The sequence below is a fragment of the Colletotrichum karsti genome (genome assembly GCF_011947395.1).
Source record: "Colletotrichum karsti strain CkLH20 chromosome Unknown Scaffold10, whole genome shotgun sequence".
Classification (NCBI taxonomy): domain Eukaryota; kingdom Fungi; phylum Ascomycota; class Sordariomycetes; order Glomerellales; family Glomerellaceae; genus Colletotrichum; species Colletotrichum karsti.
Genome location: NW_024065910.1, coordinates 988,706 through 1,006,370, shown reverse-complemented (window position 1 = coordinate 1,006,370; position 17,665 = coordinate 988,706). Strand labels below are relative to the sequence as shown.

At 51.4% G+C, this 17,665-nt stretch overlaps 5 protein-coding genes across 5 annotated transcripts; 2 read left to right on the top strand and 3 right to left on the bottom strand.

The window, feature by feature from the left end:
- Positions 1-1,129: 1,129 nt before the first annotated feature.
- CkaCkLH20_04127 (trichothecene c-8 hydroxylase cytochrome p450 monooxygenase) lies at positions 1,130-2,920 on the top strand (the record flags this gene model as incomplete). Its single annotated transcript, XM_038886846.1, has 5 exons — positions 1,130-1,498; positions 1,569-1,671; positions 1,738-1,806; positions 1,867-2,445; positions 2,502-2,920. The coding sequence occupies 5 exons, from the start codon at positions 1,130-1,132 to the stop codon at positions 2,918-2,920; spliced, it is 1,539 nt and encodes a 512-aa protein (XP_038748096.1).
- Positions 2,921-3,133: 213 nt separating this feature from the next.
- On the bottom strand, positions 3,134-5,401 carry CkaCkLH20_04126 (amino acid transporter; the record flags this gene model as incomplete). Its single annotated transcript, XM_038886845.1, has 9 exons — positions 3,134-3,673; positions 3,725-3,847; positions 3,902-4,245; positions 4,294-4,414; positions 4,477-4,511; positions 4,576-4,766; positions 4,818-4,848; positions 5,018-5,062; positions 5,335-5,401. 9 exons carry the CDS (start codon positions 5,399-5,401, stop codon positions 3,134-3,136), a joined length of 1,497 nt encoding a protein of 498 aa, XP_038748095.1.
- Positions 5,402-6,332: 931 nt separating this feature from the next.
- Positions 6,333-11,925, top strand: CkaCkLH20_04125 (Aromatic prenyltransferase, DMATS type; the record flags this gene model as incomplete). Its single annotated transcript, XM_038886844.1, has 11 exons — positions 6,333-6,513; positions 6,571-6,721; positions 6,777-6,958; positions 7,032-7,138; positions 7,189-7,299; positions 7,348-7,743; positions 7,838-7,991; positions 8,760-9,319; positions 10,398-10,577; positions 10,633-11,174; positions 11,319-11,925. The coding sequence occupies 11 exons, from the start codon at positions 6,333-6,335 to the stop codon at positions 11,923-11,925; spliced, it is 3,171 nt and encodes a 1,056-aa protein (XP_038748094.1).
- A 711-nt stretch (positions 11,926-12,636) lies between these two features.
- CkaCkLH20_04124 (putative fad binding domain protein) lies at positions 12,637-14,640 on the bottom strand (the record flags this gene model as incomplete). Its single annotated transcript, XM_038886843.1, has 5 exons — positions 12,637-12,925; positions 13,026-13,405; positions 13,492-13,895; positions 13,982-14,357; positions 14,440-14,640. The coding sequence occupies 5 exons, from the start codon at positions 14,638-14,640 to the stop codon at positions 12,637-12,639; spliced, it is 1,650 nt and encodes a 549-aa protein (XP_038748093.1).
- A 625-nt stretch (positions 14,641-15,265) lies between these two features.
- CkaCkLH20_04123 (FAD-binding domain-containing protein) lies at positions 15,266-17,012 on the bottom strand (the record flags this gene model as incomplete). The annotated part of the gene is made up of 4 exons (XM_038886842.1): positions 15,266-15,907; positions 16,006-16,391; positions 16,469-16,685; positions 16,770-17,012. The coding sequence occupies 4 exons, from the start codon at positions 17,010-17,012 to the stop codon at positions 15,266-15,268; spliced, it is 1,488 nt and encodes a 495-aa protein (XP_038748092.1).
- Positions 17,013-17,665: the final 653 nt, after the last annotated feature.

The following is a 17,665-nucleotide window of genomic DNA, read 5'->3' as shown; positions in this document are numbered from 1 at the left end:
TTATTACGGCCACTTGTGGAGTTTTGTCGAAATCTCTGTTAGCGTAGTTATTTCTTGTCTTCCACCTACGCGACAGCTGCTACGCCATCTTATACCCAAGTTTCTGCGAGCAGTCGGACTGAAGGCATCGGATACCCATGTCCGAGAGGAGCCTGGAGAATCGGGCAGGGCTGTACTCTACACAGGGACGTATGATGGCCACGAAAGTGAGAGTCCCACGAGTGCGGAGGGCTTCGTGACACCACGTCGTTGAGATTATACCAGTAGGTAGCGTCGTCGGTATGGAATACAAAAATCATACCAGTCTGTAAGGTCATGATCTCTTACGCCTTTTCATCGGCCACGAAGTAATGATTGACCACTCATGATCTCTCTGCCGATCTCCAGGTCTTCAGCATGCCCCGAAGACTGGGCGCTTTGCATGATAACCTTGAAATTTGGGTGCATGTCGTTGCGGACAGTCATTTGGTTCCTTTTTCTGACCAAACAAGGCAGTGGCTGAAATACACATATCATAAACATGTTGCATATACAGAGTATCAATGACGAAGACTTCTACCAAGCGGCGTTGAGCTTATTTGCTCTGGGACACCCTGACTCAAGCTAGCGGACGGAGTCACGGGAATTTTGAATCGTAACCGATCGGAAAAGGAACCCGTCCCCAGGTTCATCTGAGTTATCCCACCGGCCTGGTGGAACATGCAAGATGAACCAGTTCATATGCAAGCAACTTGATTGGGCATCGGACCCTGCCAAGGGCAGATCTGACTTCACGAAGAATACCATGTCGTTCGCGTTACACTGTTGGACAAACGGACTAACGAGGGAGTCCGAGTCCGTTTATTTTTGCGAAATACCACGGGTTTCCCACTCTCAACCACATACAGTTTGCGTTTTTTACAGTTACAGGACAACCTTGCCAGAGCCTCAACTACGCACCTCCCGAAACCACGTGATCATGGTCGATGAGCTACCCATGCGGCAGATGGATCCGTTACACACTCGACCTCTTTGGATATAAAGTCTATTGATCATGCAGTATCTCAGGAGCCGTTTTCAATCGACATCTCTAGAGCAATCAAGATCTTGAGACTTCTGTTCGCACTCGACATCATCCTCTGCGGCAATCATGGAAACTATCTCCAAAAACGTCACGATGCCTGAATTGGCGCCACCCGAGTTCAACTATGCAGTCTACCAGTTGCCAACGCTGGTGGCGGTCGTTCTGGTCCTCATAGCGTCGATCTTTCTTCGCCGCGACGGCGCTGTCAGCTTGCCAATTGCGAACCCAAAGAAGATGTTCGAACTCACATCATCGCGGCCCATATTCGAGTTTGCAATGGCAGGCCGCGAAACTCTTGCGTCCGCCAGGGAGAAGTTCGGACCTAAACCTTTCCGAGTGCACACTGACATGGGAACCTTCATCATCCTTCGGCCAGAGCACGGCGACGAGATCCGAAGTGATCCGCGATTCAGCGTCGACGAGCCTATCATCGAGGTGAGCCTATCTACGTCAACAGATTATTGACTTTCTCCCATGGCCTATATTGATCGATTTCGGTGCCTAGCTGTTCCAAGCAAAATATCGCGGGTTCGAACCTTTCATGGAAGGAGCTCTGCCGACGAAACCACTGCAGAACGTTGTGAAACTCAAGATCACAAAGTCATTGGGTAAGTTGCATAAATCTCCCAAATTTCGATCATAGAGCAGTAACTGATATCCGAGGGGTCTCTCAGCCAAGGTTACAAAGCCGCTTTCCGAGGAATGTGCAGCTGCGCTTCAGGCGTTTGTCGGTGAACCACAAGGTAGAAAGACAGCAATCCTGAAAAGCCATCCGCAAGTGTATCACTGACAGCAGATCTCAGGCTGGCATGATGTTGTTCTTATGGATTTGATCACTCGCCTGATCTCCAAAATGTCTGCTCGCATCTTCGCTGGCCCAACCCTGAGCAAGAATGAGCGCTGGATCGATCTCGTTGTCAACTACGGCGACAACAGTATTCAGGGTATGCGGAAGCTTCGCCTATGGCCCAGTTTCCTCAAGCCCTTCGCCGTCAACTTTATTCCGGAGTGCAAGAACCTCCAGGCTCAAGTGAAGGAGGCATGGGACCTCGTCGCCGGTGAGATCGAGGCGAGACGCGCCAAGAACGACGGAACCGAGTACAATGACGCTGTTCACTGGTTCGAAGAATTGGCTGGCGGAGACCGGTACAACTTCGGCGCATCGCAGCTCATGCTTGCCGTTGTCTCGATCGGCACGACATCGGACCTCATCGCGCAGACGTTGGTCGATATTCTTCGCCACCCGGAGTTGATACAACCTCTGCGGGAAGAGATCATTGCTTGTATCTCGGAAGGCGGCTGGCAGAAGACGTCCTTGTACAACATGAAGCTTCTGGATAGCGTTCTCAACGAGAGCCAGCGTCTTAAGCCCAACCAGATTGGTAAGCCTGTTGTTTTGAACCCACTCCTTTGCACGTAACTGATTTGCACTTCGCAGCGTCGATGTTCCGACAAGCTCTCGAGACTGTGACTTTGTCCGACGGCACCAAGGTACCGAAGGGTCACAAAGTCGCCGTGTCAACTGAGCGAATGAGGGATCCGGCATTCTACGAAAACCCAGAGACATTTGATGGTTATCGTTTCCTTCGCATGCGCGACACGTCTCAGGCAGCTGCTAGTCAGCTCGTAACGACGAGCGTCAACCACCTGGGCTTTGGTCACGGCGAGCATGGATGTCCTGGGCGGTTCTTTGCTGCTAGTGAGGCCAAGATTGTCATTTCTCACATTCTTCTGAAGTATGATTTGCAACTGGACAGCAACGTCCAGCCTCAACTGCGGAAGTTTGGTTTCGCGGAGGAGGCTGACCCGAAGTTGAAGATCTCGATGAAGAGACGTAAGGAGGAGATTCCTTTGTAATTCAGATGATCATTAGTCGTTTTACTTTCAGGGAAAGTCATGTGTTTGAAGTTTATGGTTTTCAAAGATGGATTGTATGTAGTTCGCTAGAAGCCTGTAAGAGGTTATCTTTGTGGCATTCCAACTTCTGTGAGCCATGAAATCTAACCTTCAGGCGCAATTAGGTCTATATGTAGGAGTCTTGGTATGAATACTACTATATCTTGCCGCCCATTAGTGCTCGACCAGAGGTCTTTCACCAGCGTCCAGAGTCTCTTGAATACGCTGAGAGGGCAGCCACTGCTCAGCCGGGATGAACCACCATGACAGAAGCGCGAATATTGTGACGATGGCCATAATGACGGGGGCGTAGTTGAGCGTCGAAGCCTCAACAGGAAAGGCGTACGGGGAAAACAGCACTGCCACAACCCAACCGTTCCAGAAAACCGCAATCACCTGGAACGGTTTAGACCATTTTCCGAGACTCCATGCCGGCTTCGGAAACGTTTTCGGAGTCAGGAAAAGGCGACCGAGGCAGATAAGTCCGTATGCTGCCGCTGAAGGCACGCCTGCAGCCGAGACCAGGGAAGTAAATGCCACGGAAGATGGCAGAATTGTGCAAGTGATGATAGAAGCTACACCCCAGACGACATAGATCGCGTTCCTGGGTTGGCCATCTTCAACCTTGGAAACCCAAGGTGAAAATGGCAGAACGCCGTCACGGGCGACCGCGAAGACCAGACGCGAAGCGGCAAGGACAGCAATGGCGGTATTCTGGAACGATTAGCTGAATTTCTCCCCCAAAAACATCGCGTTAATACTTACAAACCACAATGCAACAATGCAAATGATGTTCATGAAGATGTGTGCTCTCTGCCCCAAGATGACTGCATATAGCGGCACAAAAGGCTGAGCACCCCCGTATGAGAATAGGGTCTCTGCGTCTGGCTGTGATCATAGGCGTTAGCAGTGTTCAAGCTTCAGACCAGATCTTTCACGTACCACGCAGAACAGGAAGAGGATGACAACGATGAAGCCACCAATGCCACTGGTGACAGTGCTCCAGAAAATACCCTGAGCCGCCGCAACACTGGCGTTCTTGGTCTCCTCTGCAACATGACCAGAAGCGTCGAAACCTATCAGAATACCCGCAGTTGCAAGATACGAAAGGCACCAATTCCACGCATCAGGGGCGCCAGTCCCGTTGTATGTTGAGAGAAAAGCGTCATGGGCTGAGCGGAATCCGATCGTGTTCTTTGTCGCAATGGGCAACCAAATCATGTTGAGAACAAAGTCCAGCAAGACGAACGAGGTTGATAAATAGAAGATCCACTTGAAATATCGAGCTGGAGAGCTGTTAGCAGCGACAATTGCTTCGATTCGGTGCAACTCACGAGGCAGAAGGTTCCAAAGGGCTGCCAATGCCAGGAGAACCTCCGTTGCGACCCACTGCACAGCTCGAAACTTGATGCTCGAGCTATCGGAAGGAAAGTCTAAGTTGAAAACTGCAATTTCCTGTATGGTGGCGTCAGACTCAGAAACCAGGCTTGCCAGGTTGAAAAGGGTATCATTCTTACCGAGAGCATATAGTTGACTGCTGATTGCGTGTTGCCTAAGAATGTTTTAGTACCTACACCATCGGGGACGGGGAGGATATGTTGCCATTGAAGACATACTGGCACAAAATGTTGTCCACGCAGTGGTACTCCACCATGCCACCACAAAGCCCAAGAGTCTTCCATAACGAGGTCCGCCTGCCTCAGCCGCCCATAAGTAAATGGAGCCGGCGAGCGGGAGAGAAGAGCATATTTCAGCGATGACCGCCGCTGTGATGAAGGTGAAAACACATGTCACAACGAAACTCGTCCTGTTCAGGTTTTAGTCGTTGGTCACACAGAAGAAACAACTCGTGCCATACCAATACGCCAAGGGCCCGCCAGCCGCGATTCCTGTGCTTATGTTAGTGAGGTGACGACGGAGTAATATGCGTGACAAGTAAGAGACGTTAATCGATCGGCACACCAGAGGCATAAGGGACAGAAACAGAAACGTTGTCATGTTGTTTGTTTGGTTCAGAGTTATGAGGGCGTCTTCATTAAGAAAACCAACAGCACGTACCGGTTGAGAATGTGACACGGACGCCGCCAATAAAGTAGAGAGCAGCTGCAAGTTGTTAGATAAACTTGATCTCGGTGTTCTTTTCAACAGGCTCCTTGCCGAAAGTTGTCGCGAAGTTATGGAAAACGTTGAAAGTTCTGTGAAGAACCTGCGGAAGTCAGAAATTTAATCCCGACCAAGCAACAATTAGAAGTTCATCATCTACCGGCTTGTAGCCCAAATTTTCCTGTAGTTCTTCTGATCAGCTGAAGTTCCGACCCATCCGTTGCTCTGCGTTAAGAGACATACCAAGATTCGCGAGTCTTTGCTCGATTCACCTTCAACATCGCTGCTGGAAACACCCGCATCCTTGTTGACCGTTCCGTATTCGCGCTGCGCAGTCATCTTGGCGTTGCGACTCAGAGTTTGATGTTGGTCCAAATCGGGCGAATAGCGGGTGTTTGGGAGGAAAACAAGCAATTGGAAATGCCCGCATATTATTGCAGGTCCGTCAGATGACCCGAAAACTCGTCAGGTGGGACGGAAATACTCGGCTTTTTAGTGAGGAAGGAAATCTTCCAATAGCGGGAATTTTGACTCGCGTGATGTGGGACTAGATGACGGCATCGGCGATTACTACAAAACGGCTTTAGCAGCATGCGCAACTAACGGTCTTTAATGGATGTTAGTGGAATGAAGGATACTGACTGGTTGCCAAATGAGTTAGAAATTTGGCTACTAAATTACTGTTTGTCGAGCTTTGCATTTCTTTCTTCATTTTAGAGAGCGTAATGCAGTATTTACGCCCATAGTCAAGCCTTCTCGATCAGTAGTGAACCTTCAAAAGCTGCAAGTCTCAGTTGTAAGAGCGGAGCTTTCACTGGTGATACACTGCAACAACAACTTGTCCCGATCGGACGTATCACGACATGTCAGGTTCCGCGTATCACAAGTTCGGCTATGCGGGAAGAGTTCCTATCAGGGGTACATGGCAAGGTTTTTAAAAAAGGAGCCAATCACGCAATCGGCGGAAGCAATACGCAAGGAGAGCGGTCAACCATTTCGATTCGTTGATGAGACCGGTAGTTGGTTGCACCAACTTGGCCAAGATGAGCGACTGATCAAATTCTCCGAATACCTCGGCTGAGCCTCATAATTCTCACTTGCATTTTCACCAACTCACTCTAGGGTGTACAGCACTCTGCTTCTTCCACGATATTGCAGCTCTATGGCGAACTTTGCTTCCCTCAGCAAGATGGATTTGCTTATGGTCTCTTGTTTAGTTCTTATTTTTCTGACGGCTTGGATCATTTTCAAGGTAACGTTTGGTCCATCTATGATCTTCAGAACAATAAGCGTTAATTTGTCAAAGGCTCTGGCGAGAGCTCACGCCTCGGCGTTATCCCACATACCGAATGCTGCCTGGGGAGCACCTTACTCAAGGCTGCTATGGGCATTTTATCAGGAGTACAAAGGCAACATTACCATCAAACTTCCCGAGCTTCACGAGCGCCTAGGTTAGTTTGCTGAATGATTGGGTTGAAAGACCATAATAGCTGACTCACACGGTGAAGGCCCTCTCATACGCATAGGGCCCAATGAAGTCTCGTTTTACTCAATGGATATCTATGATGCAGTGCACAAGGTTAACAGTGGTTATGTCAAAGATCCACGTAATTATGGCGAGTTTGTGCAGGATGGACATCCCGCCCTATTCTCCATCACGTATGAAGCGCCATCGCCATGTTATAATCCAATTCCAGTCGCTAATGCCAGGTAGAGATCCGGAAGAGCATTCGAAACGGCGAAGAATTCTTGGCCAGCTCTACAGTCGTAGCAAGATCGGGAATCTCGAAGATCTCATGCTTATTCACGTGAATAACTTTGTTCAAATCCTTTTCCAGAAGTTTGGTGCCTTCGACATAGGCCCGGCATGCCGAGCTCTTGAGGCCGACATTATTTGTACGACATTCGAAAAGCTCGCAACTGCAAAGCGAATTTTACATGATTTTGAGACAGTTGCTGATATAAGTAGCGGACTTCTCCTTTGGGGAGGCGCTCGGCGCCATAAATGCATGGTCACGGGACGAAGAGTTAGCGATTGTGTCGAAGAATGACAAGAAGGCAACGTTGATGCCTCTGGTGAGCCATACCAACCTCATCCATAGAAGCGCCACATTGAGACCATGCAGCTTATGAACTTTCCAACGCTGTACGAGCTATGGTGCTCAGTCGAAGACGCCGCTAGTCGATTGACAGGATCCAAAGTCTCTTATCGACAAGGTCTTGAGCAATATGATCAGGTAGGTAACTCCATGAGATGTGTCTGTCATTTGCTTACAAGAGTTTAGTGGACTTATGATGCTTGGACTCGCAACAAACTCAGTGAAAAGCCAGTGACCTCCGAATTTCCGAATCTGATTCGGGTCATGGTCGCAGCGGGAGTGCCTTCACAAACGGCGCTGTCTGAAGCTAAAGAGAACTTAGGACCAGGCACTGATACAACTTCCGCTTCCTTAGCGCACACTCTTTACGCCCTCTCGAAGAACCCTGTATTCCAACAAGAGCTGTACGAAGACCTCTATCAGCAGGGATTTCCTACCGACCTGACGTCCCTGGAAAACATCCCACGGCTGAAAGCTTGCGTCAAAGAAGGAATCCGCTGGGCTGGTGCGGCGTCCGCTATGCTACCCCGTGTTGTCCCTAAAGGGGGTGTAGAACTGAACCGCAAATACATACCGGAAGGGGTAAGTTTTCTATGCTCTTTGTTCCTTATGTCTGTTCGCTTCATTCTTACTTGTTTCTTCCACAAGAGACATTTTTGACAATGACTTGTGATAGACTGTTTTGACGTCATCGCCTATCTGGTATCTGCGAGACAAAGACGTCTACCCGAACCCTGACTTATTCGACCCCTATCGCTGGATCGACGAGAGCGGCGACTTCATCAAGGAAGACGCCCTTCGCGACAGATTTTACACTCCCTTTTCTAAAGGTATTTCATGAATCAATTGATGAAATCGTTTTGTTGCGACTCTACTAACTGCTCTCCGTCTGATTAGGCGCAAATATCTGCATTGGTTCTCAGTAAGCTATCAACATTTTCTATTGGATCAACGCTTGAATAACGTCAGTCTAAAATAGCTTCTCTTATTATGAGCTGTATTTGAGCTTAGCCAAGATTATCGAGAACTTTGAAGTCGTGGATGAGGATGGATTCATAGGGCAGTCATATGGTCGTGACTGGAAACATGTCAAGCTTCCAGCGCGGAAGGAATGGGTCGCTTCTGTACCGACCCATTCTCTTCTCATCAAAGCTCTACCACGAAGGCTTGCCTGAGAACCTACGTCTTGTCGCATCGTACATATCTGTTCTTGATGTTGCTGGAAACAGTTGGTGTTGGAGATTGGGCAACGGATAGTGATGGCTGACTGTAGACATCATGTTTGAGTCAATCCCAATCACCCATAGAAACCCATGGAGTATTATCGTGATGGCCTTTGAAACATAGGACGGCAAAAATAGGAGATACAGTACGTTCTTTGTAGTAAATTTGAAACTACAGAAAATGTTGATCCTCTTCTACGATAAAATCTCCGTGGCTGCTCAAACATTTGGGGCCGGGGCAAGCCTTCTTTACTCGCATCATACGGACATGTACGTCTACTTCAGGGGCTAAGGAACCCGCAGCCGTAACATCACACCCAAAACCTCCAGCAACAAAAGTACTCATCTCATCGGTGACGGAATAGCATCCAAAAGACCGAATGTTGAAGACCATGGACAAGATTCGCACTTGCGGTTTCCATCGAAACATCATTGATTCTTCTGGGCTTCCCCTGGAAGTCGGCGCGTATGCTGTTCACGACTTGGTATTCGCGGTCAAGGACGGTGTGCACGACTGGTCTGAAGACGGAGAGTCGGCACTTGCACGTGCCCAAAAGAAACTGAAATTCGCCATCATCGAGGGCTTGGACACAGCCTACGACAGCAAGAATATCGATCATTACAGGAGAGTATGTGATACTGCGGTATGGATTGACCAAATCTTTTTCGGCTGGCAGCTCACGCACCCCGGAAGACGAGGGCACTCGGACTTGGAGATCACCATCGAACACAGTAATCCGCGCTGCGAGGGCTCTTGGAGCTTCTCCTCTGTTGCCTTGGTGCGCCAGAGCAGGAATGTGAGGGCCCGTTCTCGCATCGAGATCGATTCGCACGACCACGACCCGTGGACAATCTCTGAAGTCATTGCCTTTCTCATCCACGAAATGGCACACGTGTACCTGGACCTATTCTCCTGCCGCGGAGGTCTTTGCAGCGTGTTAAAAGGCTGTACGGAGAAGTGTTTTCAGAAACCTGGGGTTCATGGACTTCATGTCCATCGCGTAATCGCGGACGTGGTGGGAGAAATTCGATCTTGGGCACCGAACATGGAAGCAATGCAGAATTTCGGACTAGGGGGGACTGTTTACTGCACTCACCACGTCCAGGAGTCATGGCCGAGTGTATGGACACAGTTTATGCACTTGTTCAGTTGAGGAGGATGTCGGTCAAGTTGCTGTTGGATAGCATTATGACCCCTGGATTGTAGTATTCATTCGCAGTGTCCTATTCACCAAAATCCATTACGTTTCATTGACATTACCAGTCTCCTTCAACTTGTGTAAAACAGGTTCGTTGGTCGTTCAGAGTGTCCTTCAGACAAGCCTAGCTGCCTAACCCATCAGGTACCTTCATGTTGAATACCGAGTCAGCCAGGAGATCCACGGACGCGATCCACGGTTATCGCTTTAAGCTTTTATCTACTATAAAAGCGTATAATTAACTACCAAATTCAGCAGTATTAAGACTTAATAGGGTTAAAAAAATATAGACATACTCTGTAAGGTACTTATACACATAGAGAACTTAGTAATCAGATTCCTTATAAGCATGTTTTTGACACCCTAGGAACTGCACTCCCATTGTGCTGCTGGCTGATCAGCGTCCCCGATCTTCCAGTAGAATACCACGCTAGCTTCCCCGATACCCGCAGTCGGGATTCCTTCGGGGATCTCACAACGTAAACCCGTCGGGTGGCTTGCCGGACTGCAGCGGGCTGACCTGAATAGGTACGTATTACTTTATGGGTCTGAAAGTAACTGCTCGCAGCTTGCGCCGCCCTTGCTGTTACACGATAGTGGCCGACGAAATGGCCGTGGACTTGACGATGCTGTACGAATACCATCACCAGAAGTAGATATAAGGCCTATAGGGACCTGGTAGGACACGTCGCAACGACATGTTGTCTAAGGCCATCCTCGAAGAATCTATCCATCCTCATTCCCGTTCAGCCCCTCCATTCTTCTGGCAACTTTGATTCTTCGGTGCAACATGGCTGAAGTCACCATGACCAAGGACCGAAAGCATGCCACAACGGCCTGGAAGGCCCTCGCGCAGGAATGCCTGCCCAGCCGCGGTCGCGATTTGGATCACTGGTGGAACATTACCGGATTTCATCTCGCAAACCTCATCGACGGGGCCGGCTATTCCACCGAGAGGCAATACCAAGCTCTCTTGTTCCATTACCACAACATCGTGAGTACCTGCAATGCATTTCTGTCTGCAAACCATCCAACCAACCATCCCATAGGTACCGTACTTTGGACCTGCGCCTGACCAGTATGGAAACGTGCCTTGGAAGTCAATCATGTCCACAGACGGTTCACCCATCGAATATTCCTGGAAGTGGAGTACGAAACCTGAAGGCCAGCCCGAGATCCGCTACTCCATGGAGGCGATCGGAGAACTCTCCGGCTCCTCCATCGACCCGTTGAACCAGCACCGCGGGCGTGAGCTCATGCAGCATCTGGCCACCGTGGTGCCGACCGCGAATTTCGATTGGGCTCATCACTTCTTGGCCCACCTCTTCGATCATGACGCAGCCAAGTACCACCGAGAGAATCAAGAGGGAGGGGTGCCTCCGCGCGGAACCCTTGGCCATGGCATTGAGTACGGCCCTTCGGGCATCAGCATCAAGACGTACTTCTCCTCTCGCCGGCTGGGTTCTCGTGGCCACGCGAGCTTCGAGCAATGGGACGAAGCCATACGCTGCTTGGACCCGAACAACGCCAACCGCGATGCGTTACTGGAGTTCCTCAAGGAAAACTCGGAAGGAAAGCTCCTGACACCGTTGTAAGTGCCATCCCAAATCCCTCAAGCACAAAAGAACGAGCACGAGGGTTCGGGACCAGATATGATGGATTCTCGCGGTTCCGTCGCGGCTCATTTTTCTTCATGCTCCCTGCCGTGACGATGCAAGGCTAATAGTAGCAACAGCACACTCGCTCCCGATGGTGCGGCGGCGGACAAGGCGCGCCTGAAGTTGTACTTCACCTCGCCGAACACTAGTTTTACTTCCGTGCGCGAGATACTCACGATTGGCGGCACCATCAAGGTCTCCGAGGAGTCGTTGGAAGAGCTACGATCGCTGATCACGGCTGTTCTCTCGCTCCCAGACGACTACGCCGAAGACGAGGCCATCCCCAGCAAGCCCTGGACGCCGCCGGCCAAGGAGATCTTCGCCGACCAGCCTGCCCTCCTGGGCGGCTACTGCTACTACTTTGACATCCCGCCGGGCCGCTCCAAGACTCCCGACATCAGATTCTACTTGCCTGTCCGCCAGTACGGTCCGGATGACGGCAGTATCGCGAACAGTGTTGCAACTTGGATGAAGTCCCGCGGCCGGGGCGCCTACGCCAGCAAATTTCTTCGAATGATGGAAAGCTTTGCTGAACATCGCAAGCTGGATGAGGGCAAGGGCTTGCAGACCTACATTGGATGCATGATCAAGAAGAATGGCGATCTGGATGTCACGTCTTATTTTGGGCCGGAGGCGTACCATCCCAGTCGTTTCGCAACTCGCAACGGAATGAATGGTCACTAGGTCCATCCTCCACTGCCTATTTCAATTCTGAGTTACTCTATCTATCAATAAAGACTGGAACTTTTTCCAAGGTGATATCTCATGCTTTAAACTGTGACCAGGCTCCGGCATGCACGTTAAGTATGCGTTTGCAAAAGCTTCATGTTCATTAACGCGGACACCTTCACTTCATGCTAACGTGTACTCGTTGGGTATGGCGAGCAAAGCAAACAAGGGTGGTTGCATTGTATTGCGGAGAGAATTGCCTTTTTGAGTTTTCTCTCTCTTTTTTTTTTTTTTTTTGGTTTTTTTGGCATTCCTTTCACTTCATACTGCTGCGATATCACATTAAGAGCCTCTACGCCCGTCTTCGCGGGCTACATGCTTGGAATTCCAGGGGAATCAGCTTGTTTGTAGTCGAGGGGCTTCAGCAGCACATCGGCCGGACACTGGGTTCCTGACGACTACCACGATTTACCGCGATATACCTTAACGCAGTTCTTTTGTGCACGGCAGGTACCTCGGATCAGTTTCAACTGCAGGCTAACATGATTACAATGGCAATGTTAAGTATGTCGTGGCTATTAGAGAACTAGTTTAGTGTTGAGTGTGTTTTATTCAGACGCCAAAAAGCAGCAAAGCTTTCAGATTCGTTCTGCAAGTAAACAGACGTTCACGCGGAACGGTACTCTCCAAAATATGTGACATTCTTGGTGCCTCCGTTATGATCTTTTACTCGCCGTTCTTCTCGGGGTACTCCATGGGTAGCGGGTTGTTGTATGCGAATGCGTTCAGGGGATCCCACTTCTTCTTCAATGCCGCCAGGCGCGGCAGCTTGTCTCTGCCATAGATCTGCTCGACTGTCTCGTCACTATGTGCATAGCTCACAAAAACGGACAGATCCGGATATCCCGATGTTTGGGAGAAATCGTTCCGAAGCTCACGGCCGAGCTTGTTCGAAGCCTCAGCCAAGACCTCGCCGCGGTCGGGGTTCGAGCTCGGCCAGGTGAACACGAGGAGGCTGTGAGAACGACGTCAGCAGTCTTCAAGGGGAGTGGTAGAGGGGGACCTCAGATGAAGGTTCTAAGAAAGCGAGGGAGAATGTATGGAAAGGAACTGACAAGTTTCCCTTGGCGTCCCTCCACGGGTACGCGGTGGCCTCGTCCGGCACTGCCAATGCCGCCTGATTTGGCCAAGTTTCCAACGCTATGGCGCTACCGCGGGCTTCGGGGTATTCTCTGAAGAAAGTCCTCATCTTCTCAAAGACGGACTGGTAAGTCGCGGCATGGAGTTGTCGGACGTTCACACCGTAAACGCTGCGGTCCGCGGCGGTCTGACAGAACGCGGCATCCAACATACCGAAACCTTGCGACGCCGTTATTTCGGACCACGGCACCGTCCTCAATAGTGAAGGGGACGGCTGCAGCTCGAGGACCTGTTGCATCGCTGCGCGTCCTTCGGACTCCGGGCCCATAAAGACCCAATTGGTCATGATCTGAGCCTTGATTGGAGGTCAGCTGAGGCTTAGAATAGGAATACGCCGCTTGCTGTGTTCGACAGCGGCGGTGGGAGGGCGGGAGCACATACATCATCATCGCCCTCGCTGTACATGATTATGGAATATACTGCAAGGTTTGCCGGCATAGAATCGTTGAACGACTCTAGTATCTTAAAGTACTCGGCGGTCTTTGCGGCCGGAAACACCATGTCGGCCATCAAAACATGGCCTTGGTCGCTGTCGGTGTCGGTGGCAAGTCGTTGCAGCTTGTAAGTAGCCGATGTGACGACTCCAAAGTTTGCACCCGCGCCGCGGATGGCCCAGAACAGATCTGGATGTGAATTTTCAGACACGTTCAACAAACGGCCGTCCGCTGTAACAAGCCGTACGGACAGCAACGCGTCGATGACCAGGCCGAAGCGGCCAGAGTAGCGCCCGATGCCCCCTCCGAGCGTAACACCGACAACTCCTGGACAGGAGCATATACCAGTCTCTGTTTGAGATGTAAGTTAGCACCTAATGAGAAACGTTCCACATGTAGATTTGCGTCGTGGGGGCGTGATAAGCGGTGAAACTCACGCATCTGGAAGCCGGCGTCGAACACGGAATCGAGCACCTGGCTCCAACGCACACCTCCTCCGACCGTCAAGATCCCAGCCGACTCGTCCACCCCCACTTCATTGAGAGCACTCAGATCAATCGCGAGACCGTTTCGAAGTCGCCCGAGGCTGGTTGTGTAGCCGTGACGACCACCGGTTGCCAGGAAAGGCACTTGGTGCTTCGCTGCCAGCAAGACCTTTGGTAAACTTGTCAACACTCTGCTCGGCATTCCGAATTCTGTAGTACCACGACTACCGGTGAATCTACAGACCGTCTTGACCACATCGTCTTCGGTGGCCGGGCTGATAGCTGCGGAATATGTGGGCGCGTCAAACGTGTTCCATCGATCCGTCATCTGGACCGTACATGTATGTATTAGCAAAAGCCCTCACCACCATCTCGCCAGCAACCCAAGTCTCGACTTCTCATATGGGAACGGTTATGCGCACCTCTGAAAACCCTTCTTGGCCCTGGATTTGGACGGTTGTACCATTACACCACTGATTACCTTTGTCAAGCAGTATGTCGCGGAGCTCGGGAGACTTCCATGTCCACGTCGGCACTTGAGGCTGCAACGACAGCCACAAGTAGATCAGACATGGGACCAATCCAACATAAAGAAGACGAAAATCCGACATTTCGAAATGTGGAGACGTTGGCCCTTGAAATGTGACGAAGTCAACGATAGCTTGTTGATGATGTCCTGGAGGCGGCACCATCTATGTTTTTTTTAAAAGCGAGGACTGCCTATGGACTGTAAGCGCTACTGCTCCTCATCAAGACGCAATAGGCTTACACACAAGCACTCTGAACGATCAGGCAAGATGAGATCTGCGACCGTTCTCTAGCACTAGGCACTTATTGGTGGTTCGGAAATGCGTCGTACGGTATGCAACGCCGAATGCCCGATGTGGCGGGCTTGGCAACGGGCCAGGGGTAGCATCCCTCGGAACACGACGTCCAGATACTTTCTGTTAGTAGAATATAATGTAGTAGGGGATATAAGGCATCGTTTCTGTAAGTATACGGACTAGTGAATTCGTTTTCCTAACAACTTGAAAACTAGGATTGATCTTGTCGAATCTCGTGTGTGATATTGGCTGTCTTCGACTAGGTTCTAGACTAAAGGAATTTCGCAAAGATATTATAAAGCAGAAAGTAAGTCTCAGCAGTTAAGATCTTAGCTGCTAAAAAGCATCGGTCTATTATTCCCCCACCCCCCTGCCTCCCTCCCCTCCCCCTCTCACTCCCGGCCCTGTTGAATCAAGGGTACTTGGTAGGCAGCGGGTTGCTGAAACCAAAGACCTGCTTGGGGTCCCATTTCTTCTTGGTCTCTGCGAGGCGCTTGAGCTTGTTGGCGCCGTAGATCTGCTCGAGAGTCTCGTTGCCGCTCGCGTAGTTGACGTAGACGGCGAGGTCGTCATAGCCCGAGGTGGCCACGAAGTCCCGGCGCAGATCCTCGGCGAGCGCGATGGCGGCGGCCTCACCCTCGCCGTTGGACCAGGTCAGCTCGAACATCATGTAGGCGATGGAGTCGCGCCACGGGTAGGCCGTGGCGTCGGCGGGCACGGCGCGCATGGCGTCGCTGTTGAAGATCTCGAGCTCGACCGTCGTCCCGAGCGCGCCGGGGTCCTGCACCGACTCGTAGAAGGCCGTCGTCTTGGCGAACATGGTGCGCATGGTGTCCGCGTCCAGACGCTTCGTGTTGGCCGACAGCTGCGTCCACGGGATCGGGCTGGATTGGCACCACCCCTGGTCGGCGCCGAAGCCGGCGGTTCCGACAAGCGACTTCCACGGCACCACTTTCTTCTCGGACCGGACCGGGTTCAGCGCGAAGACCGGGGCCATGAGCTCAAGTCCCTTCTCTTCGGGTCCGGTGTAGACCCAGTTGGCGAGGATTTGGGGCTGGAGGAGAAAATGGTTGTTAGCCGAAGCAGGAAATGGTTGTGGCACGTCGAGTTCGGGAATAGGCACAAAGCTTAGGCATGCGCCGATGTACTCACCTGCTTGAGGGTCGCGTTCCACATGACAAACTGAATGGTGGCGAGCTCAGGCGGCATGTTCTCCAGGGTGTGAAGAATGTCAAAGTAAGAGCCGTTGGCAGAAGCCGGGATGATGAAGTCGACATTCAGAATCTTGTTGTTGTTGGGCACTTTCTGGACTTTGAACGTAGCCGAGGTGACGATACCGAAGTTGGCGCCGGCACCGCGGATAGCCCAGAAGAGGTCCGAGTTCTTTTTCGCCGAGACCTCGACTACCTCTCCCTTGGCCGTGACGATACGGGCGGAGACGAGAGCATCGATAACGAGACCAAACATGCCTTGATACCGTCCTACACCGGCGCCCAGCCCGGCACCTAGCATACCAGGGCAGGATCCGGAGCCAGTTTCTGGTTGGGGAGTCAGTACATGTGTCTCGTGGTAAGATGGGCCCGGCTTGGGCGGGGGATAGAGGATGTAAACTCACGTATCATGAAGCCGGCCTTGTCAAGCGGGTCGTAAACCTCGCCGAACCTCACGCCAGCTCCCACGGTCACCGTCGCAGCCTTCTTATCAACGGTGACAGACTTCAAAAGGCTTAAGTCGATGGACCAGCCGTTCTTGAGGGACCGGAACGAGTACGCGATTCCGTGACGTCCGCCCTGGGCCAGGAATCCAATCTTGTTCTTGGTTGCGAGCTTGACCTGTTGGGACAGCCATGATATTAGCGTTCGCTCGTTCATGCGGTCTCTTCGTCTTGATGTCTGATGCAAGGGTTCCCAACTTACAGCTTTCGCGACGTCCTCTTCAGTGGCCGGCGTGATGCCAGCGATGAAGGTCGGCTCCGAGTAGGAGGACCACCGGTCGGTTGCGTTCGTGAACTCTGGCGTGTTCGGGAACGAGATGATGGTGTTTTTGTTCCATTTGTTCTTGCGGTCGAGGAGGATATTGCTAGACACGTCGCGGGGGGTGACTATGGCCACGGCAGATTCGATGCCGAGCAAGACACCGAGTACAACGGAAAGTCTCATGATGAAGGTGTGGGAATTCAAAGATTGTCGAAAAGGTCTTTCCAAGTCTTCTATCAAGCTCCGGATGCTCAGTCAAGCTGGAATGATGATTTCCTGGTGGTCTGTCAAACACGAAGAAGCCGTCGACGACACGCTCATTTTATACTTGCCCGTGTCTCTCTCCATCGCGCCCCTCGACGGCCGCTTAGGACGGCATCGTCAGATTCTTTGGGGTCCGAACGCTCCGTGGATCCTGATTCAATAGTTTGAGCTGGCTTTGCTCAGTCCATCAGCCCATCACCGCCACATCGTTGCCTACGGTCTAGGCAGATTTCCTTCTTCGCGAGGACGGCGTGATGGGTCAGGTTCGGTGCGGTAGCCCTCCCTGACAGGCGCCACCACCAACGTGAAGTCAGCACCCGATCGTTTTCGTGATATCGTCTTTGGCGCCGCCGCCGCCGCGTAAGGGAGCGAGCATCCATACAAGCCTCGTAGATACCCAGGTGGAGTGGCAGCCTGATGGTGGCACGATTCATTGATCCTCCGTCGGATGAGTGTGATGTCTGGGGGCGGAGGATTGCGCCCTGTGATTGTGTACGTTGGGCGAAGTCGAATTTCCCATGATCGAGGCGATGAGGCACGGTAGAGAACTTTGGAATCGACTAGCTGAAAGG